Source organism: Hibiscus syriacus, unplaced genomic scaffold (assembly GCF_006381635.1).
Source record: "Hibiscus syriacus cultivar Baekdansim isolate YM2019G1 unplaced genomic scaffold, ASM638163v2 tig00110500_pilon, whole genome shotgun sequence".
Lineage (NCBI taxonomy): Eukaryota > Viridiplantae > Streptophyta > Magnoliopsida > Malvales > Malvaceae > Hibiscus > Hibiscus syriacus.
This window is the reverse complement of record NW_024062762.1, coordinates 1,942,524-1,970,495: the sequence shown is the minus strand read 5'-3', so window position 1 is coordinate 1,970,495 and position 27,972 is coordinate 1,942,524. Positions and strand designations below refer to the sequence as shown.

Sequence of the window (27,972 nt, the reverse complement as noted above, 5' to 3'; positions counted from 1 at the left end):
GCAGGGTACGACTGACAAAATTCGGGGACAGTCAAAGCGTATCTGGGGACGTTTCGTGGATGTCCCCATGAGTAATTTTGATAAAAAAGTACAAGAACCAAAAATAAGAACTAGAAAAAAAAGAGACGAGAAAGATTAAAGAACAAAAAAAAAGAGTAAACGAATTGTGCGAACGATGATCTGGTATGGAAATAAGTAAATAACAAACAAAAATGGAGAATAAGGGTTTATAAGCACGCGAAACAATGTTTGTTGTAAATGGAGAAGTAAAAGGAAGAAGCGACCACATCGGGAGAAAAGAAATAAAAGGAAGAAAAGCTACGGGGAGAGTTAGAATAGGATTTAAGGAATTTTTGGTATAATTGTCAATTGATCCCTCATCTTTGTAGGGCTTTCAAATCTGGCAACAAGTTTTGTAGTATTTACAAATTGAACACTAAAATTAATTTAGTTGTTTGGAAAAAATTATCAAATGTTAGGATTTTAATTAGGGTTAAATTAGGGTGTTACACCAATTTTCTATGAAATATTGGTTTTATTTATGATATTTTTATATCTATGTATAATTTTTTTTAAAAATTAAGACTAACAGCAAACGATTGAAATTTTGAGTCAAACAACAAAAGAGTTATCTCCCAACAATCTCAAACACAACCACTAATATCGGTCCCTTCCTAGGATCCAAAATTTGAGACACCTATGACCCACAATCACACGAAACCCCCACCCTGTCACCTGCTGCTGAAAAGTTTTGTGATACGTTTCTAAAAAAAGTAAATTCTGATTTATGAACTTAATTGAAGAGTTTTTAGTATTATCTAATTCAAATATTGAATGACAATATTACCCCTATTTGTAAATTGTTTGGTTTGATATCATTTTTTCATGTTTGTTGATATGATTAGCGACATTGTTTTGTAATAATCATGTTCCACAATTGTATGTTATTTTTATTTTGTTATATAATATTTTAAATATATTAATGGTAATACGAATATGGGGCTTTTTCTTTTCTTCTTTTTCCCTTCTCTTCTAATTATTAATATAAAAATTGATTTAGAGGCTAAAAAATAATCGTTAGATAATAAAAAGGCCTTTCTATTCTCCATATAAAAAAAGAGCATGATACATGAATTAAATTATACTAGAGATTGAAAGACTTTTAAAAGGGGAAGCGGCTGTTGGAGGAAGACTTGAACACAAGTCAGTTATTAGCCAACCTTGCTTATTTTAATATTAGTAGCGCATGCAAAGCAAAGCATCATTTTTAACCAAGAGGGTTGGAGATCAAGCTTCCTCGAGTTTTGCATTCAGGTTTGGCTTGTTGCTGGTGGGATCAATGTCGAGAGTTGACTTGAATCCTAGCTTACTGGCTTCAGCATGGTTGGTAGCCTTTTTCAGTTGTGCATTGATGTTGTCCCAATTAATAGGGCTATCAGTAGTAATCTCGGTATAGACCTGCAATTGGAAGAGATTGAATTGTTTAATACCAAAGAATAAGGGGAAAAAACAGATATGATCTTAATGATGGGTTCGGTATAAAAAATGAAATTGATGAATACCTTATTGTCTTCATTATTCCCATTCCTCCATGCAACAACCCACTTAATGTTTTGTTTGATAACAAACACAGATCCGGCTATGGAGGATCCGACATTGGAATCGGCCAAGTGTTGAAAATATCGTGTCTGATGCGATGGAACATTTAGCGGCTGATTCCCAGTTCCATACCAATCTTTTTTGTCGAACGTGCTTAAATCTTCATCGGTTTGATTGTTAAGATACACCTCTGTAGATATTGCAGGACCAACCTTGCTTGGAGAAGCCATCGTCTTGCCTTAGTTTTATATTTCAAAGAAACTTATGCTATTGGTTTGGTTGTGGAGTAGTATACTACAAACCCATATATATATATATACACACACTAGTCTGCAGCCCACTATATGACAAAAAGTTGTTAGAACTCGATTTGTCACATGTTGGTTTAACATTAATTATTTATATGTGGTTGCTGTAACTAATTACATTGGATTTGTATTCTGGCAGAATTGAATCAAGTCCATGTGCTGGTCTCTCCAAAGTGTAGAGCCCTAGAACATCGTTATGTTTTTTTAATTGTGGTAGTTATAACTATTTTGTAAGATTAAATATTTTAATGCTAGTTTTTAACATGTATTATCCACGTGTCGATTCTAATTTCATTATTTGATACCAAGTCTATATAACTAATTTCTTCTTTTTTAAAGAAAAATAAAAGACTACAAATATTTTAATATTTAACTTATGAGTTGCGATTTGCATTAAAAACCTAGAAATTCTGTCTTTGGAAATGATGCTTTTGCCCTTACTATTTGTTGGAAAAGTTACCATAAATTAGAAACTTTGAGCAATATATTAAATAGGTAAAGGTGGAGATTTGAATGATGAATTTATTTATTCATATTCTATTCCATGAGATCTTTATAACAGTATCTCATATGCTTAAAACGATTGAGTGATGAATTATATATTGATACTCAAAGTAGGGTGCTTGTGAATTATGCAAGAAAAATGAGAAAACTCATAACCCATAAGCGTGTTGTGCAAATCAAAGATCTCCGAATGTATCAATGTATGGGGCTGAATGTTCTTATCAACCAGCCCTATTGAAGGTTTGTGGTTATTTTACGCACTACAAATTAAAAAAAAAATCTTAGTGGCATATTTTCTTGAATATTCTGAATTAAAATGATATCTTATGATTTCATGATATTCGAATATTAATATGATAATGTCTTGCCATTCAAGAATATATATTTGATCAAAAAAAGGTATTAATGGCTTACTTTCAATTTTATTCGTATACTCATTGATTAGCTTAATTTCAAAATATATAATTTGCAACTATTCTCCCATGTGTAGCCCTATAAATACCTTGTAAACCTTCTATACCGTGTAAACATTCTAGGTTAAACACAACTCAAAAAACTTTTTTTCTCCTATTCTTTTCAATAATAGGCTCAAGAAAGGGTATAGTTCATCATATCTACAATTGTGTTACTGTACGTTGATCATCTAGTTGTTGTATCCCATGAGACAGATGACTAACAATCTGAAGCACCAACGAGTAATAAAAACTATGTCTAAAGAAAACTGTGTAGTTACAAGCCTCAACTCGTTTCCAATCGTTAATTTGTCAGAGATCGTGTATTTGTTTCTAAACTATTCTTTTTGAATATTTAATAAAAATATTCTATTTTTATTTTATTATCGTTTCAAATTACTTGTAACATTCTTAAGTTAAATTTTTATCTTCTACTTTTCTTCTAATCCAAGAAGATTCAAAAATTTTGGTGAAATCAAAAAAACAAAGAAATTTGTTTTTTTTTTGTCTTATCCTATGTTCTTATGAGTTTGCCTAATATGAAAGTGAACAAATCTATTTAACATAAATTATTGTTAAAGTAACATTGGTTACTAATTTTTTCAGATTATTGATTCTGCGCGGTAACAAAATCAAAATTAAATAATAATTAATTTTTTATTTATTAGAATTAGTAATACTTCTAGTTCCATATTTTAAAAGAGAAACGAATATGGGAGACTTCACTCATTCACCCAGCTTGGATACTAGAATGATGATTTTAGCTCATAATTCAAATATGAATATGAATCGATCAACAATAGCAGTTAACCACAATGAGAAGCCGACAAAGTTTTATTGACATGATTTTATGACATGTAAGAACAAGATGTTTTTCTATCTAACCACGATGAACTTTTCTAAGTTTATGAAGGGAAATCCTACAGTCTTTAAAGAGGGAGAGAGAAAATGAGAGGTAGACAATATTATGGCCTTCAATATTATTGAAGCTTGGAAGCACTCTAACTTCCTATGGTGAACTATATCCTTAATAGTTTACAAGATTCATTGTATCTTATATACCTTGTTTATCAAACTACTAAGAAATTGTAGGAGTCATTGGAGCTTAACTAGTAATGTAACCCCCTCAACTTGATGTGGGTGACCTGATTCGATTGGGGTGTCACATTAGGGCCACCGGAGCGACCCACCGTAAAAATCTCAGAAAAATTAAATTTTTTTATTAAAACATGTAAAGTCATAAAATCGTTTATAAATACAAAAATAAAATTTACCAGTATTCAGAAATAAAATAAATTTTAGACTCATACCCCCTAATCACATGCACCGTACTCTGTAAACAACGCCGGTAGAACTCCCTTACTAAAGTCGATAGCTGTACTAGTACGATTCTTTTAACCTGAAATGGTGAGTAATAGAGTGAGCTTTGGGAATCTCGGTAATACAAAACTACCAGAAGATTCTAAGGAACATGCATATAACAGATAAGCATAATTTTCTTATTGGTTCAGACATCTACAAATTTCTATGCTGAGCGTAGATTCTACTGATATTTCAAGTAGTAACAAAAAATAAGCTTTCAGTTTAGAGGGAAATATTTCGAATATATGGGTCAGGATATCAGAATAGGTTGTCTAGTGTGTTCCCACAAAACCAGTGAAAATGTACATATCATTTTTAAAACAATAACAATGTAAAACTTACTTTTAAAAACCATTGTAAAACCCTCCAACCGAACGTCATATGTTATACCCCAGAACTACATAGCTTAAGGGAGTAACTTGGGGCCTGGGAGCCTACCCAAGAAAGTTCTCAGGGCCACGGGTCCTACCAAAGAAAAATCTTGGGTCCACAAGGAATTATCAGTCGGTGATGAACCTATAAAAGGAATTACCAGCAACGACTGAACCTGCCAGAGATAGAAATTACCAGTCGATGCAAAACCTATACAATGAATTACCAGCAACAACTGAACCTGCCAAAGTTCTCATACCAAATCCAGAGTACCCTAAATAAAACATTTTCAGTCAATAAACAGATATATCAGAAATCAAAGCATAGATCAAAATAAAAATCAGAGAAATCATTCATGTGATCAGGGAACACACTAGAGGTTCCAGATATTATTTGGAGATACTGAATAATCCTTATCGGGTAGAGAAACACAAATCTTCAGTATACTGACAGAATGTCAGAAATTAAAATCACTATTGAAATAGTTCATTAGCTGAAGGGATCATTAGTTATTCATAATGTGATTTCTCTGAGTTACTTTTGTTTTCAGATATGATCAGAGTGATTCCATTATTCAGGAAAATCAGAAGCATTTTGGGTATTAGATTCATGGAGGATTTAAGTGATTTGAGTTGATAAGGGAGAAATGAAGATTCAAGGCACTTACAATTTGTGTTGATCTATCAGAATATCAAGTTAACTTAAGCTGAACAACTCCCATAAATAATGCATGACGATCGGTTCATTCGTTACCCTTCTAGGGTATTCACTCTTTAATACCAACAATTCTTGTCCATTGATCACTTTCAGAATCATATCTGAATATATCTTAAGGAGATGAACATATATTCCAATGGTCTTTATTTCATTTCCACGTTTCAACGATATCATGAAATGACGACGTACTTGATTTATGGTTCATAACTCATAGGGATGGTACATCATGTAAGTTCATCAGAGTTTCCATACTTATCCAAATCACTTACTTAATCCTCATTCATTGAGGTTACTTAGTTAATTTATTAGTCAAGTCTATCCCGGTCACTTCGGAGTTTTCCCGAGTAATTCGGACGTTTCTGAAATTCGGGTACACATGGTACTTCCGTTCAATTCAATTTGGTCATAAAAATAAGGTGATATTGGTATTTAAGATTGATTTTTTCATTTTACATTTTACATTTTTTCATTTTACTTTAGGATCTGAAATTTAATTCGATGATTCCAAGGTTACAGTGAATCAAAGTATGAGTTCTCAGGTCGTCTCCATTATCATAGTCATCCATATTTCATTTTACTCTTTAAGGGTATTATCGTAATTTTATTCAATTCCGTTAGTGGCATTACTTCAGGTAAATTAGGCTTGAAAGTATTCCAGTTCTATTAAAGTCATGATTACTTTGCTCATTTGCTCACTGGAGGCTAATTTCAATGCTAGGGGAAGTCTTGGTTTTTTTAGTGCAAGGACATTTTCATAATTTATCCATGGCGCTCTTTTCGGTAATTTCATATCCAAATATTTCCAACATATAACCTTTAACGAGATTAATCAGAATTTACGCATTCTGAGATTTATTGATTTACTGATTAAATCATTGAACTGAGGTTTATTCTCAGCCATTATATTTATTCTCAGCCATTCTATTTATTCCTTTTTCGAGTCGTCTGAGAATTTTCCAGTGTTCTATCTTTAATCCAATTAACATACGAGTCCAATGATAATTAATTACATCTAATGGAAAAATCATTTTCATTCATGGACGTACCAATTATCAATGAGTTCTCAAAAGCATACAAAGGGTAGTAGATTATTACCTAAATTTTTGTGCCATATCGATCGACCCTTTAAACTCCATTCAACCACTCTTGAACTTGAATTCAACGTCCAATAATCCCTCGGATGCCAAGTAACCAAATTTACGTCAGAAACTAAACTTAATTTAGAAACCAACTTGAATATGAAGATAAAAATTGAAAAACAACTTATCGGGTTTGGCAAAAAAAACTCCGGATTTGGACTCAGGACGACGAAAAACATAAAATAGGGCTTTTAAAAAAATTTGACTTTTCGATCAAAGTTAATGGTCAGATCAGTCAAAGTCAACTATCTGACTGGTCAACGGTCAACTCTAACCAAAGTTAACAGGTCAGGTCAAAGTCAACGGTTCGGGTCGAGTAGACGGGTCGGGCAGGCGGGTTGACTTTGTTCGGGCCTGTCCAGACCGGCTGGATCGGTTCTGGAGACTCCCTTGGAGAATGGACAAGCCCCATGCGCACCCTGCGGTGCGAGAGGGCGTGTGAGCCGGCGAGAAGATGGCTGATCGACGCCCGATTACTCCTTAGCTTATCAAACATTGATTGCAACCATCAATTTCACTTAAAAATGAAATCAACCCAACCAAATAACTGGAAATAGAACTGGACTTACCTAACGACGATCAACAGAAGAAACAATGACGATACGATGACCCACTAACTGGGTTTGGAGTGCACAATGACTGTGAACCCAATGGTGCAGGCCGTGAGGTGAAATAACGTCGAAAATGAGTGGTGGTCGGGGGTTTTTTATGGACTTTCTTGACGTGATTTACAACGAACGGTGTCGATTCAGAACGGGATAGGGTCAGGTTTTGATCACCATTCGATGTTGAGTCGATAGGTGGCATCGGAGCGGCGAACGATTGTCGGACGTCAATGAAATACGGTGGTAAAAGAGGGTTGTTGGGGAGATGGATTGGGGTTAATTTTGGGGGGAAACCAAACTGATCGGGAAGGGGTTTAAAATTTTCACTTAAAGAAAAATGGGTAAATTATTGGTTTGGTCCCCAAATTCCTGCACTTTCTAAAACTGACTACCAGTTTAAGAAACTTATAATTTAACCCTTAAATTGGGGTGTTACAAGCAATGCAAAGGCACCGAAGCTAAAAAGTTTTTAGTTGTCAAGTTCTTGAAATATACTATGGTTGATTCTAAACTAGTAATAAATCAAGTGAAAGAACTACAATTCTTCATGGAATTTTTGCTAAAATAATTGTCATAAGTGAATCCTTCTAGGTGACAACTATGATTGAAATATGACCTCCTATATTAAATGACATCAAGAATTAACTGAAGCACAAAAGAAAGGAAATGACAGTGGAAGCTCTGATTGTTAGTCTTTGAATAAAAGAGGATAATATAGTAAATGCCAAAAACCTAAACAAAGAATCAATCAAAGAGGCTAAGGCAAGTTTGATAGAAGTCAAGGACTCCGAGAAGGGTAAACGACCCTATACCATGTAGATTCCATGTTAACACCTTCATGGTCTACTGATTCAATTGAGAGAAAAATTTGTAGGAGTTGGGCCCTATAGATTGTAACCGATATGAATCTAAAGTAAAATAATGTATTGCGATGATCAACGGGATTTGAGGTAAAACAAAAGTCGGAGGCTGATTTTTAATTAAATTTTAATTCAACTCTAATTCCTTTTAATTTTATTTTCCTTACTTTTAATCGAGCAAACCCCCTTTATTTTCTTTTACATTTCACGCCTAGTCATAAAAGCAAGAAGCAATTCATCGGTAATTACAATATTCCCTGCGGTTCGACCTTCACTCTCTCTATACTATTCTTTATTTAATTTTTATTGAGATTAAGGCAAACTTTATTAGACAATTAAAACGATACATTGTCACAGGTAGTCTTATTCCAATAATGTAGTGGTACCCTTGAGACTCCCAACCAGATCACCCATATCAATATCTTTAAACACTCTGTCTAAAACCCTCGTCCTCGATCAAGATAAGTTACAACTTACCACCAATCCTCTGAATTTTGATTTCCTCGGTCCCCACGTTTGAATTCAAGCTTCGATACCACTACACTACAAGGATCTTCTTAATTTCCATTTTCCATTTTTACCACAGGTTTGGCTTGTTGCTGGTGGGATCAATGTCGAGAGTTGACTTGAATCCTAGCTTTCATAATTTATTGTTTCCATTTTTCCCTCCAAGTATCTTCTTAATTTCCATTTTCCATTTTTACCACAGGTTTGGCTTGTTGCTGGTGGGATCAATGTCGAGAGTTGACTTGAATCCTAGCTTTCTGGCTTCAGCATGGTTGGTAGCCTTTTTTCAGTTGTGCATTGATGTTGTCCCAATTAACAGGGCTATCAGTTGTAATCTCGGTATAGACCTGCAATTAGAAGAGATTGAATTGTTTAATCTATAAAATTAATACCAAAGAATAAGGGGAAAAACAGATATGATCTTAATGATGGGTTCGGTATAAAAAATGAAATTGATGAATACCTTATTGTCTTCATTATTCCCATTCCTCCATGCAACAACCCACTTAATGTTTTGTTTGATAACAAACACATATCCGGCTATTGAGGATCCGACATTGGAATCGGCCAAGTGTTGAAAATATCGTGTCTGATACGATGGAACATTTAGCGGCTGATTTCCAGTTCCATACCAATCTTTTTTGTCGAACGTGCTTCAATCTTCATCGGTTTGATTGTTAAGATACACCTCAGTGGATTTTGCAGGACCAACCTTGCTTGGAGAAGCCATAATCTTGCCTTAGTTTTATATTTCAAAGTAACTTATGCTATTGGTTTGGTTGTGGAGTAATATACTACAAACCCATATATATATATATATATGTCCGACCGCCTTTCGGGTGAACCCGGAATTGTACTTCGACTAAAATAAGTGGGTTAGAGTCACCACCGATCATTTAAATAAAATATTTAGGTTGATCGGACACCATCTTACCTGATCTGCGTTTTACCAGAAATATGTCGGGCTCGGGAGTCAGTTACAGTCAAGGAAGGATTAGCATCCTTGAACTGTCCTTTCGGTACCATTTAATTTGTCGATTGTCTTAATTGCGAAAATTAAAAATTTCAATTAAAATTTAAAAATCCGATTCAAAATGATTACCTTTTGTCGATTGAAATTACTACTGAAGAAAAAAAATCAAACAAAATGTTAGATGGCAAAATAAAATATTGAATGCTAAACAAAAAGAAAAAAATGAATAAATAATAATAAAAATAAATAAATAATATATTATAATTTCATAATTCTTTTTTATTATGACAAATGAACATGAGAAACACCAACATGTTAAATAAACACAACAAATAGAGAACCCATCCATTTCAAAACAATCAGCGTTGGCATTTTATAAAGCAGAAGAAAACAACAATTTGTCCATTGCATATCATGGGGTTATCCAGCTCATTTTTCAAAGACATTTAATATCCATCTAATTATAAAATTCCGCAAACAAACACGTTCTAAAACAACAAAAGCAATTTAAAAAAACCTTTCGAACTGCAAATGGAAATTAAAGTCCGTGTATTCAACTCAACTACAGATCCTTAGCGCTTTTTCTTGCTTGCTTTTGCACCATTGGCCAGCAATATCTTAGCCCAGCCAAACTTCTTCTCGGGAGTTATTTCAGCGAGTATATCTAACGCTAAGAGTGAAGTTGAATATGCCTCCTGTGGAGCAGTCTTTGTGGGAATGCGGAAAGTGATAACACTGATGGCATCAAATGCATCTTGGGGCTAACTATGATCCACGAGACTCACATCATTATGGTTCTTGACCATAATTCCACTCAGTTTAAATCAAAACAAATCGGAGCTAAAACAAAACAACGAGTAGAAGAGGACTTGGACACGGACTTTACGCGAGATGCTCATCCCCCCATAAGGTGTGTTCGGCTTCCCCTTTTAAGCTTTCGCTTCTGATACTCAATCAAAAACAACTCCCTCCTTGATTTATGGTGGCATGGTAGTGGACTAGTTGTGGAGTAGTGGGTTGTCGTTTTTCAACTTAGTGAGGTTTGATTAAAAATCCTGCAATAATAATAATAATAATAAATTAATAATAATAATAACATAATATAATGTTTTTGTAGACTCAGACAAAAATGTGTGTCTACAGCTGCCCATCTTTATACATTTTTATGTTAACAAGAATAGGGCAAAGACGAAAAAAGACAATCAATTTTTGTCTGGTGTTCTCAAATGTGATTGGGCTTCCTGGAATTGGGCCTTTGTCTTCTTCTCGGTTTAAAGATTTCGGGTTGAAAATTCTTCCAGAAAGTAGTTAATCGCACTCATCGAGCAGAATGAAATTGAACTTGTCAGATCTTTGGTTGGCAGATAGCCCTTCTCGACTTAAGCTATGCTGCAAATGATGTGCCTTGGAGCTGAGCGTAGTTAAACTCAAAGGTATTTGGTTGGTAAATAGCCCTTATTGCCTTGAGTTATGTTGCAAACGATATGCCTTGGAGCTGAGTGTAATCGAACTCGAAGGTCTTGGTTGGCAGATAGCCCTTCTTGCCTTAAGTTATGCTGCAAATGATATGCCTTTGAGCTGAGTGTAACCGAACTCGAAGGTTTGGTGTTTCAAGAGAAACATTTTCAAAGGTTTTTTTTCAAAAGAAACTGTCTCAAGGGAGACGAAATTTTGTTTCAAGAGAAAAATATTCAAAGATTGGTGTTTCAAAAGAAACTGTCTCAAGAGAGACAAAATTTTGTTTCAAGGGAAACTTCTCAAGAGAGATAAAATTTGTTTCAAGAGAAACTGTCTCAAGAGAGACAAAACTTAGTTTCGAAATAAACTGTCTCAAGGGAGACGAATTTGTTTCAAGGAAAACATATTCAAAGATTTTGTTTCAAGGGAAACTGTCCCAAGAGAGACAAAATTTGTTTCAAGGGAAACTGTCTCAAGAGAAACAAAATTTGTTTCAAGGGAAACTGTCTCAAAAGAGATAAAGACAAAATTTGTTTCGATAGAAACTGTCTCAAGAGATACAAAACTTAGTTCCAAAAGAAACTATCTCAAGGGAGACGAAATTTGTTTAATGTAAAACATATTCAAAGATTTTGTTTCAAGGGAAACTATCTCAAGAGAGACAAAATTTGTTTCAAGCGAAACTGTCTCAAGAGATACAGAATTTGTTTCAAGGGAAACGATCTCAAGAGAGACAAAATTTGTTTCAAGGGAAACTGTCTCAAGAGAGACAAAATTTGTTTTAAGAGAAACTGTCTGAAGAGAGACAAAACTTTGTTTTGAGTAAATTAGTCTCAAGGGAGACGACCCTTTGTTTCAAGAGAAACAATCTCAAAGGCGATCGATAATCTATTTGTTCATGCATGTTAAAGAAATCCTTTCAGAAGCTCTAATCGTTGACTTAAGGAAGTCAAATATGTGGATGGCATATTTACTGTGACGCTAAATCACTTCATCGGGCATGATATCCTTCATCATGAATTTGAAATTATGGATGGCTCATTCGCTGTGAAATTGAGCTTTTAATTGGACGTTATTCGTTGTGAAGTTAAAATCCACACTGAATATGAATGTTGCTAGTGGGTACGATTCCCTTCGTCGTGAAGTTGAAACCATGGATGGCCCTTCGTTGTGAAGTTGAGCCTTGAATTGGATATCTTTATCGTGAAGTTGAAATCCAATCTAAAGATGAATGTTGCTGGTGAGCACGATTCCCTTCATCGTGAAGTTGAAACCGTGGATGGCCCATTCGTTGTGAAGTTGAACCTTAACTTGAATATCATTCATCGTGAAGTTAAAATCCAAGCTAAAGATGAATGTTATTAGTGAGCATGATTCCCTTCGTCGTGAAGTTGAAACCGTGGATGGCCCCTTCGTTGTGAAGTTGAGCCTTAACTTGAATATCCTTTGCCGTGAAGTTAAAATTGGTTCTGAATGAAACTGGGAAGCCCCTTCGCCGTGAAGTTGAGCTTTGAATTGGATATCATTCATCGTGAAGTTGAAATCCAATCTAGAGTTGGCATGATATCCTTCGTCGTGAAGTTGAAATCGTGGATGACCCATTCGTTGTGAAGTTGAGCCTTGACTTGAATATCCTTCATCATGAAGTTGAAATCCAAGTATTGTATGTTGCTTTGAGTTGGATATCCATCGTTGTGAAGTTGAAATTCAATCTCGAGTAAATTGTGTCGCTTCGAGTTCAATATCCTCCACTGTGAAGTTGAAATTAACTCTTAACGAGACTCGGAAAGTTGTTTTGTCATCCGACAGTCGCCCCTTCGCTGTGAGGTTGAGCAACCACCATCAACTTTTGAATGTGCTTTTTAATCGAGTATCTTTCGTCTTGAAGTTGAAACTTGACTCAAAAAGATGCAAAAAATTATTTATGCTAAAAATGATAAATGTGATGCTCTTAAGTATGTCTAAGATGCATGCAACATGAATTAATTTTGTTTTATCCTTGGATGGAGCCTCATTTTTGTCTGCTGGTCTCGTCCTTAGAATCGATTATGCCTCATTTTCTTCTCAGTTTATTGGTAATGTCACAAGTTCTATCTGATCTCTCGGACTGATTGCCTGGTGAAATGCTCGAAATTTGGCATTGTTCGTTTTTTTCTTCAATAGAGGCAAAATGAGCTTAGCACCTTTCAGGACCTTTCACATTTGAGACTCTCCTATTTGAAAATGTTTTTTCCTTTCTCTTATTCGTGAGGGAAAAATATATGAAAATAGAAGAATTCTGTAAAACATTGCCCCTTAATTCAGGCTCGCAATCAAATCGAATCAAATTATAAACATGAATTTAAAGAATATTAAAGGAATTAATAGCTCTTTTAATGCTTTCAGAATTATAGTTCTTTGAAAAATATTCAAGTGGATGAGTTGGCTTTAGGTTGGCCTCCTGTTTAGCCATAAAAATGTCATTTTTTCGGTTATTGATTGTCTTGGCATTTTAATTGGATGCAGACAAAATGATTCAACTAGGATATCAATTACTAGACCTTCTATTTCGGTTCTCTGAAATCTTCCATTTGTTCAAGCTTCGTATGCTCCTCTAACAAAGGTAGTGCAAAAATATCGGTATAAAAATGAAATTCCTGAGTGCCCATGTGAAATTGACTATAACAGGAGTTCCTTAACTCCCTTAGTCCATCATTACCGAACATTTCTTGTTTAGATAAATTTGATTTAATTTGTCGTTATCTGGCTAGCCGAATCCATAAAGCTGGGGCGATTAACCAATTGCTTTAGAGGGATAACTTAACATTATAATCACTTTTATCAAGTTAACTAAAAGGCTCATCTCATCACAAAGTCTTCGGCCAGACAATAGCAGTGGAGCAAACACCGAATTGCCAAGTGTTCGAGCAATGTCATGGTTTGAACGTAATATATTCATAAGGCCAGGGCTTTTAAGTTTCCTCTATAACCAATTGCCTTAGTGGAATAGCTCAGCTTTACGGATTTGATTTCTTAAGATTGTCAAGAAGAACCTGTTATAGTCTAGGTGTTGTTGAAATTCAAAAATCATCTTTAGAGTTCAATTTTCAAGCAACTGACCTAAACTAGATTCACCTACTCGACTATTCCATCTATAAAGATCATTATCATTGCTGAACGTCTTAAACAAAAAGTATAAAAATGTCGTATGCAAAAGATACCCCATGTTGTCCGCACCTATGCACATCTAATTACCAAGCCTCTTGTCCATACCCTGATGAGAGGAGAAGGCTATATCGGTTCTTGTAAGAGAATGATATGGTGTTTGAGTGTATATTCTAAAGTAAGGTCAAAAGTCCTTGTTTTATCCGTTTTTTATCATGTTACTTTGTCAAAGATCTGTAACTTTGAATCATTTACAGAGTTAATTCAGCTGATATTCAAAGAATTTCAAGTTGTAAATATGATTCAATGCTCAGCACAAATTTATTGAAATGTCCTCATAAAAAAATATGTCAAAGTTCAAAAAAAGTTACAAAAAGAAATATGAGAATGTTCAAAAAACCAAGTCCAAATAGGACACTGCAAAATGGAATAAATCCTCATTAGGATGGACCACTTGCCCAAGGAGCATTCATTTGATTCAAGCCAGACAACCGTGAAATAATCTGGTCAACCAATAAGTCCTGGTTCCTAGTGATGGAATCCAAGGTACTTTTTTTATTTTGATTTATTTTTGTCCAGTTTCTTATGTAATCTTAGCATGTTCTCTTCAAGTTGAGAAATCTTGGCTTCCATTTTCCTTTACGCGAGTATTGTGAGGAGGACACGTGTCCAAAGCTTGTGGAGTCCAATGTTTGTACCCCTTTGTTTATGAAAATCTTTTGTTAGTTCGTGTGGATGCAATGAAAAAAAATTATGTGAAATATGCAAGAATGCATATGCATGAAATGTTCGAGGCATTGATCCAAAAAATGTGCTTCTTATTGTAAATAATCCTTATTGAGGACAAAAGTGTTACGTCTTAAGAGACAAAAAATATTTTAAAAGTATAGACCCCTAACTGCTTCATGTGTATCCATCTTCTGCATTCTTTTGTCACTGGTTGTGTAACATCTGCAATACCGGGTTAGTGACTAAATTGAAAAGTTTCAGAATTTGGTGACTAAAGTAGAAGAATGAAATAATTAATGATTATTGAAAATATATGATAAGGTTATTTAGTAATTATTAAAGGAAATTAAGGGTAAAATGATCATTTGACCAGAAAGATTTTTATCTTTCTTTTAAGGTGATAAAAACGTGGGAAGAGAGCTATCTGGAAGCTTTCTTCTTCTTGCTTTCTCTTCTTCACGTGGGGTTTAGCTACAATAGGTAAGTTGGGTTTTTATAGTTATTTACTTTAAATATTAAGTGGATTTTGATTCTTTGGGTATTAAATAAGCTTAAGGAAAGCTTAAATGGGATTTAAACAATAAGATAAAGGAATTAAGAAGGAATTTATAATATGAGTTTTAAGATGGAATTTTGATATGGTATGGTTGTTGAAGTTTTATGGATGAATTTGACTTGTCATCAATCTAATTAAGAAGTATGAAGTGTTAGAATTGAATTAGAACACATTGAAAATTTAGTGTGATTCTTGAATGCCATGTAAATGATGGAATTTTGGGTTTAAAAAAGTGATTATGGAATAGAAATGAGTTTAAATATGTGTATGGAAGTTAGGAATATTAAAGGAAGTAAAATATGAAGGTTTAAGCTGAAATGAAGTTAATTTTGAGCTCAAAATAGGATTTTTGGGCAAGGGGAATCGGTACCCATTCAAGGGGAACCGATACCCCCTCAAACGAACCAGAATTTACAGAATGTCAAGGGGGAACCGATACCCCCACAAGTGGGAACCGATTCCCCCCTAAAGGAAAATTGTAAATATTGGTTTAATAAGTTCGTTTAAGTTGCTAGTATCAAATTACAAGGTGTAGGTATCTAATAATTGTCTTAAAATGTATAATTATGTAGATTCAGAGCCTAAACGAGTTCCGGAATCATTGACAAGTAAGATCAATAAAAAGGGAAGATAAGAGATTGAAATGGACTAGTGAGGCCAGGTGAGTGTATATTAGTATTATATGATGTTAAATGGAAATAAGACTTGCGACAAGTCTATTTCCATAGTAAAATGCATGAATTCATAAATAAAAGTATATATGTGTTGACATGTTATTATATATATGTATTATATGGTTGATGTGAATATGTGATATGTTATGATGATATAAACCATATGATATGATAATAAATTATATGAATATAAAAGATAAGTTATATATATATATATATATATATATATATATATATATATATATATATATATATAAATGAAATATTACTACGTGAATACATGTTATGAGATAATTTAAGTAATAATATGAGAATATGGTAAAAGTGAGTTTATGAGAAAGGATATGAACTAAGTAAGCAAAGGTTACATAAATAATATATTAACTAGGAGACTTGAACTTCAGTGATACTATGAGCATATAAGATAAGATAGATGAGAAAGATTCATATGCTTAAATAAAATTATGATACATTAGTTGTATAATAGAAGCTATGGAGTGATATGAAATGATTATAGGAGTTGTACGGAATTGAATTAAGTAAATAGATTAAATTGTACATAAAAGAAATAATAGAAGTAATATATTCGGGTTTATAAGTATAATGTAGGTTAGGTAATGTAAGTGCATACTAAGAAATACAGAATAAGGTAGATGATATGATGTAAATTATATTATGAATTAGTGATGTAGGAATGAGATATAAATATGCAATAAAACTTATGTGTTATATGATAAATATGAACATATGAGAATAAGAGATTAGATAAGTGACTTGGTGATAGAAGCTATATGACCATGGATTAGGTAAATATGAATAATTTAAGTGATATGTAACTATGAGTATTTGAGTATGTATCTATGTGAGTTGTTTCATGAGGTTATATGAAATATTATACTATATGACTATGTGAGTATATGAAAAAGAATATAGGTACATGCAAGTTATATCGAAATGAGTTGTGTAACCATACTTGATATGTATTACATGTATGGGAATATAAGAGAATAAAGCATAAACTATATGAAAAAATATGATTCATGTGATGTGAACATATGAGAAAGTGTATAAGTTATATGTATTACATGATATATATGATTTTATAAGAAATGACATGAGCTATGTGATTACATGATTATAAGAGATCAGACATGTGATAAAAGATAATTAATATGCATGTGTGAATATGAAATGATATAAATGACAATGCCCATGTTATGTGTCATGAGAGCTAGGGGTATAGTTGGCATGCCAAGAGTCGAGGGTCTATGTGGTCCTTCGGGACATATATGTATTCTTTGGAACATGTGTGAAGTCTGGTGAGACACATACTTGATCCTTGGCATATGTATATGATTCTTACGGAATGATATGTGGTCCTTCGGGACATATATGTATTCTTTGGAACATGTGTGAAGTCTGGTGAGACACATACTTGATCCCTAGTATATGTATATGATTCTTAAGGAATGATATGTGGTCCTTATGGACATTATTATATGGAACTACGGTGCAATTTTATGCGGCACTACGGTGCATTTCTATGTGGCACTTCGGTGCATTTATATGAGCTGTGGTGACAGCATTAGTGCACAACCTCCATAAACTCACATATCTATAGTTTCACATATGTACATGGGCTAATCAAGAGATATAAACAAATACATGTTAGTGATATGATAAATGTTATAGAAATGATATGATGTTGTTTGTGTAGAGTGTTTGATTGAAAAGGTTTAGCATAAAAGTATGTGATTACATGATAAACTGTTAATGATGAGTTATGTGTACGTATTTATTTATGGTAATTAATCTGATATAATTTTTCATGATATGAAGGAATCATGTAATTTGGTATAGCATGATAGAACAGAACATGCATGTATTGATATATGTTATAAAGTGCATTATAAGTTTTTATGCCTCACTAAGTCATAGACTTAGCGTGTGATTGTTTCACACGTAGGTTACAGAAGCTAGAAGAGAAACGAAGAAGAGTAAGACAGGTCAACACCTCCTTTACAAAAATTTCAGATCAGAAAATAGAGAATTTAAATGTAGTTGGTTATTTTGAGTATAGTTGGCATGTACTAATTGGTTGTATTAGTTATGCTCTGATTGATTTTGGGTATTGTGGTCAATTTATGTAACTAAACCGCTTTTACTTTAATGAAATGTTTAAATTTTCTTTGAATTTTGTCAAGAGTCAAAGTTTAAAAAGTCAATGTGACACTCATACTCGTATCCGGGTCGGATACGGGTTGGTTGTGTTACATTTAATGGTATCAGAGCTACGGTTTAGTCGATTCTCGGCATAAACCGGAGTCTAGAGTGTCGTATAATGTATACATGCCAACAAAATAGAAAAAAAATTATGATCTGAATTGTAAGGAATATGTTGTCTTGCTGATAGAATAAGTTTAATAGAATACAATAGAAATGCGGTTATAAGAAATGACAAAGTGAATCGATATCTGACAAATCTGATGGTGATAGCAATTCACCTGCCCTGGCCAGACAGGATGAAGAGCAAAAACCTCAGAAAGTGTCTTATAAGATTAAAGGTTGATTTTAAAAATTGAAATCATATTCGAATAGTTATAAAAGGTTCTCACTGTTTCGAATCGAAAAAGTGATACGGAGAAGTTTTGTTATAAAGTGAATAAGATAGAATATGGTGAGCAAGTGTCACCATAAGGATGTTAAAAGATCTAAGGATGTGGTTAGAATTTGTGGAAAGTTCGAGAATAAGTGCATCAGTGACAAGCATATAAGATATATACAGTCAGAGTTGATGAGTTTGAAATAAAGGAATAGTACTGTGTATTAATAAGAATGTGGATAGAATAAGGGTTTGTATTTTGGATGGAAAGAGTTAGCGTTGGCTAACCAGATTATGTGATGGAAAAGGTATAGAATTTAATATTTTGAGATGTTGTCATGATAAGACAACCAAATATGAAATGGATCTGGATACAATTGTATATTTGGATCATAGTATTGTGGTATAGTAAAGGGAATAAGGATTTGTATATTTGAGTAAAGCTGAGGATTGATAAGAAGAGTTTAGGAATGGGTATATCGATGATCAGTTTATAAGACAAAGTAAGTCAGAATGTTCAGTTGAACAACGGAAATTATAGGATGTATGAGAATGGAGGTGAAATTGACAAGTTAAGTAAACGAATTTTGAGATAATTTTGATTGGAAAAGATGTATGTGATTGGTTGATTAGGGTTGTGTTCTAGATTGGACAGATGTTATTGATTAACTGTCAGAGTAAACGTGATAGAATTATAAGATTGGAATAAAAGGTAAAGTTGAGTTAATTAATTATGATGTGAATCTGAATATAGTTGGGTATTCTGATCAGATAGCTATGATGTAGAAAAGGAGATAAGTATTTGCATGGAATTTTAAGAAATGAAAATACAAGTATAAGAAATAGGTAATCAAAGTTATGAGGATGCAATGAAGATTGGTATATAGTGATGAATATAGGTGATAAGACAAGAGTATGTGAACATGAAAGGAAATATATGATTTGTGTATAAGGAATAAATAAAGGAAGAATGGAATAAAGAAATGAAATGGGATTGAGTTAAAGGATCAGACACGATAAAGGTTATATGGAAGTGTAGGTAATAATTTTGGATATACAAGTGAGAAAAGAGTGATTGGTGAGGTGAAAAGATTTTATAAAGTGTATGTTGAATCATATTTAAAGAAGATTTAAGGTCGTGTTCTTGGCAAAATGATGATGGAAAACGAATTTGGTTATTATTATAAAGTAATTAGAGATGGATTTATGATGTTGATTGATGAAAATAGATTGAAATTACTGGTTGATGTTTAAGTGATAAGTGACATGATATGAATGTATAAAGCAAAAAGGTAATAGAAAAGTTAAAGGATTGAAAACTACGTTTCCTGATAATGACAAGAAAGAGTAAGTAAATGAAGCAACATGAGAACATTAGAAGATATGTTTTATCAAAATGTTCAGTGAAAATTCGAGGGCGAATTTTCTTAAAAGGAGGGGAGATTTGTAATATCCGCAATACCGGGTTAGTGACTAAATTGAAAAGTTTCAGAATTTGGTGACTAAAGTAGAAGAATGAAATAATTAATGATTATTGGAAATATATGATGAAGGTTATTTAGTAATTATTAAAGGAAATTAAGGGTAAAATGGTCATTTGACCAGAAAGATTTTTATCTTTCTTTTAAGGTGATAAAAACGTGGGAAGAGAGCTATCTGGAAGCTTTCTTCTTCTTGCTTTCTCTTCTTCACGTGGGGCTTAGCTACAATAGGTAAGTTGGTTTTTATAGTTATTTACTTTAAATATTAAGTGGATTTTGATTCTTTGCGTATTAAATAAGCTTAAGGAAAGCTTATATGGGATTTAAACAATAAGATAAAGGAATTAAAAAGGAATTTGTAATATGAGTTTTAAGATGGAATTTTGATATGGTATGGTTGTTGAAGTTTTATGGATGAATTTGACTTGTCATCAATCTAATTAAGAAGTATGAAGTGTTAGAATTGGAATTAGAACATATTGAAAATTTAGTGTGATTCTTGAATGCCATGTAAATGATGGAATTTTGGGTTTAAAGAAGTGATTATGGAATAGAAATGAGTTTAAATATGTGTATGGAAGTTAGGAATATTAAAGGAAGTAAAATATGAAGGTTTAAGCTGAAATGAAGTGAATTTCGAGCTCAAAATAGGATTTCTAGGCAAGGGGAATCGGTACCCATTCAAGGGGAACCGATACCCCCTCAAATGAACCAGAATTTACAGAATGTCAAGGGGGAACCGATACCCCCACAGGAGGGAACCGATTCCCCCTAAAGGAAATTTGTAAATATTGGTTTAATAAGTTCGTTTAAGTTGCTAGTATCAAATTACAAGGTGTATGTATCTAATAATTGTCTTAAAATGTATAATTATGTAGATTCAGAGCCTAAACGAGTTCCGGAATCATTGACAAGTAAGATCAATAAAAAGGGAAGATAAGAGATTGGAATGGACTAGTGAGGCCAGGTGAGTGCATATTAGTATTATATGATGTTAAATGGAAATAAGACTTGCGACAAGTCTATTTCCATAGTAAAATGCATGAATTCATAAATAGAAGTATATATGTGTTGACATGTTATTGTATATATGTATTATATGGTTGATATGAATATGTGATATGTTATGATGATATAAACCATATGATATGATAATAAATTATATGAATATAAAAGATAAGTTATGTGATAAGATCTTTGATATATATATATATATAAATGAAATATTACTACGTGAATACATGTTATGAGATAATTTAAGTAATAATATGAGAATATGGTAAAAGTGAGTTTATGAGAAAGGATATGAACTAAGTAAGCAAAGGTTACATAAATAATATATTAACTAGGAGACTTGAACTTCAGTGATACTATGAGCATATAAGATAAGATAGAGGAGAAAGATTCATATGCTTAAATAAAATTATGATACATTAGTTGTATAATAGAAGCTATGGAGTGATATGAAATGATTATAGGAGTTGTACGGAATTGAATTAAGTAAATAGATTAAATTGTACATAAAAGAAATAATAGAAGTAATATATTCGGGTTTATAAGTATAATGTAGGTTAGGTAATGTAAGTGCATAATAAGAAATACAGAATAAGGTAGATGATATGATGTAAATTATATTATGAATTAGTGATGTAGGAATGAGATATAAATATGCAATAAAACTTATGTGTTATATGATAAATATGAACATATGAGAATAAGAGATTAGATATGTGACTTGGTGATAGAAGCTATATGACCATGGATTAGGTAAATATGAATAATTTAAGTGATATGTAACTATGAGTATTTGAGTATGTATCCATGTGAGTTGTTTCATGAGGTTATATGAAATATTATACTATATGACTATGTGAGTATATGAAAAAGAATATAGGTACATGCAAGTTATATCGAAAGGAGTTGTGTAACCATGCTTGATATGTATTACATGTATGGGAATATAAGAGAATAAAGCATAAACTATATGAAAAAATATGATTCATGTGATGTGAACATATGAGAAAGTGTATAAGTTATATGTATTACATGATATATATGATTTTATAAGAAATGACATGAGCTATGTGATTACATGATTATAAGAGATCAGACATGTGATAAAAGATAATTAATATGCATGTGTGAATATGAAATGATATAAATGAAATGCCCATGTTATGTGTCATGAGAGCTAGGGGTATAGTTGGCATGCCAAGAGTCGAGGGTCTATGTGGTCCTTCGGGACATATATGTATTCTTTGGAACATGTGTGAAGTCTGGTGAGACACATACTTGATCCTTGGCATATGTATATGATTCTTAAGGAATGATATGTGGTCCTTTGGGACATATATGTATTCTTTAGAACATGTGTGAAGTCTGGTGAGACACATACTTGATCCCTAGTATATGTATATGATTCTTAAGGAATGATATGTGGTCCTTATGGACATTATTATATGGCACTACAGTGTAATTCTATGTGGCACTTCGGTGCATTTATATGAGCTGTGGTGATAGCATTAGTGCACAACCTCCATAAACTCACATATTTATAGTTCTCACATATGTACATGGGCTAATCAAGAGATATAAACAAATACATGTTAGTGATATGATAAATGTTATAGAAATGATATGATGTTGTGTGTGTAGAGTGTTTGATTGAAAAGGTTAAGCATAAAAGTATGTGATTACATGATAAACTGTTAATGATGAGTTATGTGTACGTATTTATTTATGGTAATTAATCTGATATGATTTTTCATGATATGAGGGAATCATGTAATTTGGTATAGCATGATAGAACAAACATGCATGTATTGATATATGTTATAAAGTGCATTATACGTTTTTATGCCTCACTAAGTCATAGACTTAGCGTGTGATTGTTTCACACATAGGTTACAGAAGCTAAAAGAGAAACGAAGAAGAGTAAGACAGATCAGCACCTCCCTTACAAAAATTTCAGATCAGAAAATAGAGAATTTAAATGTAGTTGGTTATTTTGAGTATAGTTCGCATGTACTAATTGGTTGTATTAGTTATGCTCTGATTGATTTTGGGTATTGTGGTCAATTTATGTAACTAAACCGCTTTTACTTTAATGAAATGTTTAAATTTTCTTTGAATTTTGTCAATAGTCAAAGTTTAAAAAGTCAATGTGACACCTCATACTCGTATCCGGGTCGGATACGGGTTGGGGGTGTTACAGGTTGAATACCTTGTTAAACCGTTCCGGCTTCTCTGGATAAGTCGTGTAAGTGACGAGCTACTTGCCCCAAAAAGTCTCAAATGACTGCATCACCGTCTTTCACTCTCTGTTGAGCCTTTTCCTTAATGGAAATGCCATTGGAGCCCTCTATTGTGAAGTTCGCTTGCTTGTTTCTTGAATTTGTCAGTAATGACATCCAACTCAACTTAGGGTTTTGTCATCTTGTTCTCGTAATCTTCGAAAGGACTCTCCAGGTCAGTAACTTTTTTCTTGTTTTGCCCCTGTAACCTTTACCAACCCATTTTGGAAAAGTTAACTGTTGACGTTCTTGGTGCAAACCCACTCTATTCCGAGTTTTTTCTGACCATAACTAGACTTCTGAGGTTTTCATCTCTTGTATTATAACCCCTTTGTCCATTAATGCAGATTATTTACGTTTAACAAACACGTTTTTGGTGGATCAACACCTCTTTTGAATGAATGATGCAAAAAGATGAAAATAAAAATAAATAATAATAAAAAATAAAATGAAAGAAAACAAAAATGAAAGGAAAAAAAGTTAGTGAGATAAAGACGATAATCAAAATAAAATTCCTACCCCACATGATATCTACCTAACATGCTTATTATTCCTACCTGGACATGATCTCTATCCCGCATGCTAATTTCAAGCAAGTCCTAACCGCATAAATTTCTAGTTCACATGCTTTGAACATAAAAATAAAGAAGGAAATAATTCAGGCATCCTAGGGTTTAAAATGAGGTTTTGGGGTGGGATCTAATTCCCTATATTCTCCTGATTTATGTTCTAAAAGGTACCCAAGTTCTCCTCGCTAGTGCCCCCTTGGGCTTTCCAGACCCTTAGTCTTAAGCCCATTAAAAGCTTATGTGGACTAAGTTAAACTCGAGAGGATACATCCCCACTTAAAAAATGGTTCGGAGCTCGGGTATAGAGCCAGAGATAGAAACTTTTCAAAAATCTGAAATCATTGACAAAAATGTCAGTAGAACTATTTATTTGAAAAATAATCAAAGGTAAATAATTGGAATCGAATAAATAAATTTAAATTTAAATTTACTATTTTCGCATAAAAAGACAACAGAAAATTAATTCTGGCCTGACTCACTTACCTGTACCCAGCGGAGTCGCCAAGCTGTCGCGACCGTTTTTCGGGTGGACCCAAAATTAGGCTTCGACTTAAATAAGTGGGTTAGAGTTGCCACCGATCATTTAAATAAAATATTTAGGTTGATCAAACACCATCTTACATGATCTTCGTTTTACCAGAAATATGTTGGGCTCAGGAGTCAGTTACAATCAAGGAAGGATTAGCACCCTTGAACTGCCCTTTCGGTATCATTTAATTTGTCGATTGTCTTAATTGCAAAAATTAAAAATTAAAATTAAAATTTAAAAACCCGATTCAAAATGATTACCTTTTGTCGATTGAAATTACTACTGAAGAAAAAAATCAAACAAAATGTTAGATGGCAAAATAAAATATTGAATGCTAAACAAAAAGAAAAAAATGAATAAATAATAATAATAATAATAAATAAATAAATAAATAATAATAAATAATATATTATCATTTCCTAATTCCTATTTATTATGACAAATGAACATGAGAAACACCAACATGTGAAATAAACACAACAAATAGAGAACACATCCATTTCAAAACAATCAGCGTTGGTATTTTATAAAGCTGAAGAAAACAACAATTTGTCCATTGCATATCATGGGGTTATCCAGCTCATTTTTCAAAGACATTTAATATCCATATAATTATAAAATTCCGCAAACAAACATGTTCTAAAACAACAAAAGCAATTTAAAAAAACCTTTCGAACTGCAAACGGAAATTAAAGTCCGTGTATTCAACTCAGCTACAAATCCTTAGCGCTTTTTCTTGCTTGCTTTTGCACCATTGGCCAGCAATATCTTAGCCCAGTCAAACTTCTTCTCGGGAGGTATTTCGGCGAGTATATCTAACGCCAAGAGTGAAGTTGAATATGCCTCCTGTGGAGCAGTCTCTGTGGGAATGCGGAAAGTGATAACACTGATGGCATCAAATGCATCTTGGGGCCAGCTATGATCCACGAGACTCACATCATTATGGTTCTTCACCACAATTCCACTCAGTTTAAATCAAAACAAATCGGGGCTAAAACAAAACAACGAGTAGAAGAGGACTTGGAGACAGACTTTATGCAAGATGTTCATCCCCCCATATGGTGTGTTCGACTTTCCCTTTTAACCTTTCGCTTTGATCCTCAATCAAAAACAACTCCCTCCTTGATTTATGGTGGCATGGTAGTGGACTAGTGGTAGAGTAGTGGGTTGTTGTTTTTCAAGTTAGTGGGGTTTGAGCAAAAATCCTATAAAAATAATAATAAAATAATTAATAATAATAATAATAACATAATATAATGTTTTTGTAGACCCGGACAAAAACGGGTGTCTACAATATATATATACACACTATTCTGCAGCCCACTATATGACAAAAAGTTGTTATAACTCGATTTTCACATGTTGGTTTGACATTAATTATTTATATGGGTTGCTGTAACTAATTACATTGGATTTGTACTTTGGCAGAATTGAACCAAGTCCATGGCTAGTCTCTTCAAAGTGTAGAGCCCTAGATCATCGTTATGTTTTTTTAATTGTGGTAGTTATAACTATATTGTAAGATTAAATATTTTAATGCTAGTTTTTAACATGTATTATCCACGTGTCGATTCTACTTTCATTATTTGATACCATGTTTTTATAACTAATTTCTTCTTTTTTAAAGAAAAATAAAAGACTGCAAATATTTTAATATTTAACTTATGAGTTGCGATTTGCATTAAAAACCTAGAAATTCTGACTTTGGAAATGATGTTTTTGCCCTTTCTATTTGTTGGAAAAGTTACCATAAATTGGAAACTTTGAGCAATATATTAAATAGGTAAAGGTGGAGATTTGAATGATGAATTTATTTATTCATATTTTACTCTATGAGATCTTTATAATAGTGTGTTGAGTTAATCGATTGACGGAATCGGCCAAGAGGGAGGTGAATTGGCAATAAAAATTTTGGTGGAAGATTTTGCAGAAAATTGAAAGTAATTGCACAGCGATTTACAGTGGTTCGACTTTATCAACCAAAGTCTACGTCCACTACCTTAGCTATCCACACTAAGGATTTTCCAACAAATTCACTAATTTGTTCTTTCTTTTGAGGCCAAAGAGATAACCTTATAACACCCTCAAGAATATACCCCAATTCTTGAGAACACTCTTTCTCAAAGAGAAGATTACAAATTTCCAAACTTACAAGGAAATCCTCACAAGGTAGATTGTTTGCACAATTCTAGAACAAAGAAAAGAACACTCAAAAATGAATACAATTGAGTACAAGAAGTGTTCTTGAAAGCAAAATGAATATTGAATGAAAAATAGGCTTGAATTGCTCAAACAATGAGTTTGATGCTTTCTCTTTGATTCCCTCTTGATTCTAGTTGCTTGTTGTTTCTTGTTTTTGATCAATGGCTTCTAAGCTTGTTTAAATACACCTTCAATTGATTCTGAACGTTGGGGATGATTAGTGAAGTCAATAGAACCGTTTAAATGTGAAAATAATTAATATTAATGGTTGGGGCGTCTCATGCATCGATGCATACCCTAGGTGCATCGGTGTAAAATTCAAATATTTTGACCATTGGACTCTCAGTGCATCGGTGCACTAAGAGTGCATCGATGCATAAAATGCATTCGATGTTTTGAAAAATCCTGAGTGCATCGATGCATCAAATGCACTGAGTGCATCGATGCATGGTATGTGCATCGATGCATAAAATGCATTCGATGTTCAAGAAATTAATTGATGCATCGATGCATGGATTGCTGCATCGGTGCATGCCTTTGAAAAATTGATTTAAGGCTTGATTTTGGTTCAAAATACTTTGTGAAAATTGTTTCAAAAATAGTTTAAGTACAAATCACAATTTTACACATTTAGTAAGGATTAAAATTGATCTTGAAAGACTTGGAGTAATAGTTTGATATCCGATTAATTCAATCGAATATAATTAGAAAATCATTTGTAGAATCTTAAAATTTATTTAACTTAATTTGTTATATCGAAATATCAAAATGTTTTCAACAATCTCCCCCTTTTTGATATAACAAAACACTTGAGTAATTTTAAGATTTTATTTGAGAATAAGTTTTGAAATTAATTTTAAACTTACTCCCCCTTACTATTATACTTCTTCCCTTTAAAACTTTTAAAACTTTTATTTTAACACGCTTAACACTTCTCCCCCTTTTTGTTAAATAAAAAAGAATCAAAAACAAAGTGAAAGAAGGCTTTGGAAAACATAGCCAATTGATTAAATTTTAATGAATTATAGCTTAAGCTGCTAAGATCAAAGATCAAAAGAGAGGTTATCCATTAGTTTCATAATCAATATTCATAATCATAAATAAATAATTGGTCATAATGCAACTAATATGATGCAATATTAATAATCATTTAGCTCAAAAATGAAAATTCAAACCAAACCAATATAGATTAAGTTAAAATCCATAAAACATCCAAATCACATATCAAACAAATTCAAGCAAGTCAAACAATAATCCCCAAAGTATTCAAAATGTTTTAATAATAAACGTTCAAAGACGATCCAAAACCAAAACAAAATATACTCGTCCATAGAAGG

The 27,972-nt window shown here is 32.9% G+C and overlaps 2 protein-coding genes across 2 annotated transcripts in view; both read right to left on the bottom strand.

The window, feature by feature from the left end:
* The window catches only part of LOC120129468 (cysteine proteinase inhibitor 6-like), a 40,128-nt gene that overhangs the window by 204 nt on the left and 11,952 nt on the right, over positions 1 to 27,972 (bottom strand). The gene's annotated exons all lie outside the window — the stretch shown is intronic.
* On the bottom strand, positions 1,265 to 9,203 carry LOC120129467. The gene is made up of 3 exons (XM_039146955.1): positions 9,164 to 9,203; positions 1,563 to 1,832; positions 1,265 to 1,458 (listed from the first exon to the last, which is right to left on the bottom strand). Exons 2-3 carry the CDS (start codon positions 1,827 to 1,829, stop codon positions 1,288 to 1,290), a joined length of 438 nt encoding a protein of 145 aa, XP_039002886.1. The 5' UTR covers positions 1,830 to 1,832; positions 9,164 to 9,203; the 3' UTR covers positions 1,265 to 1,287.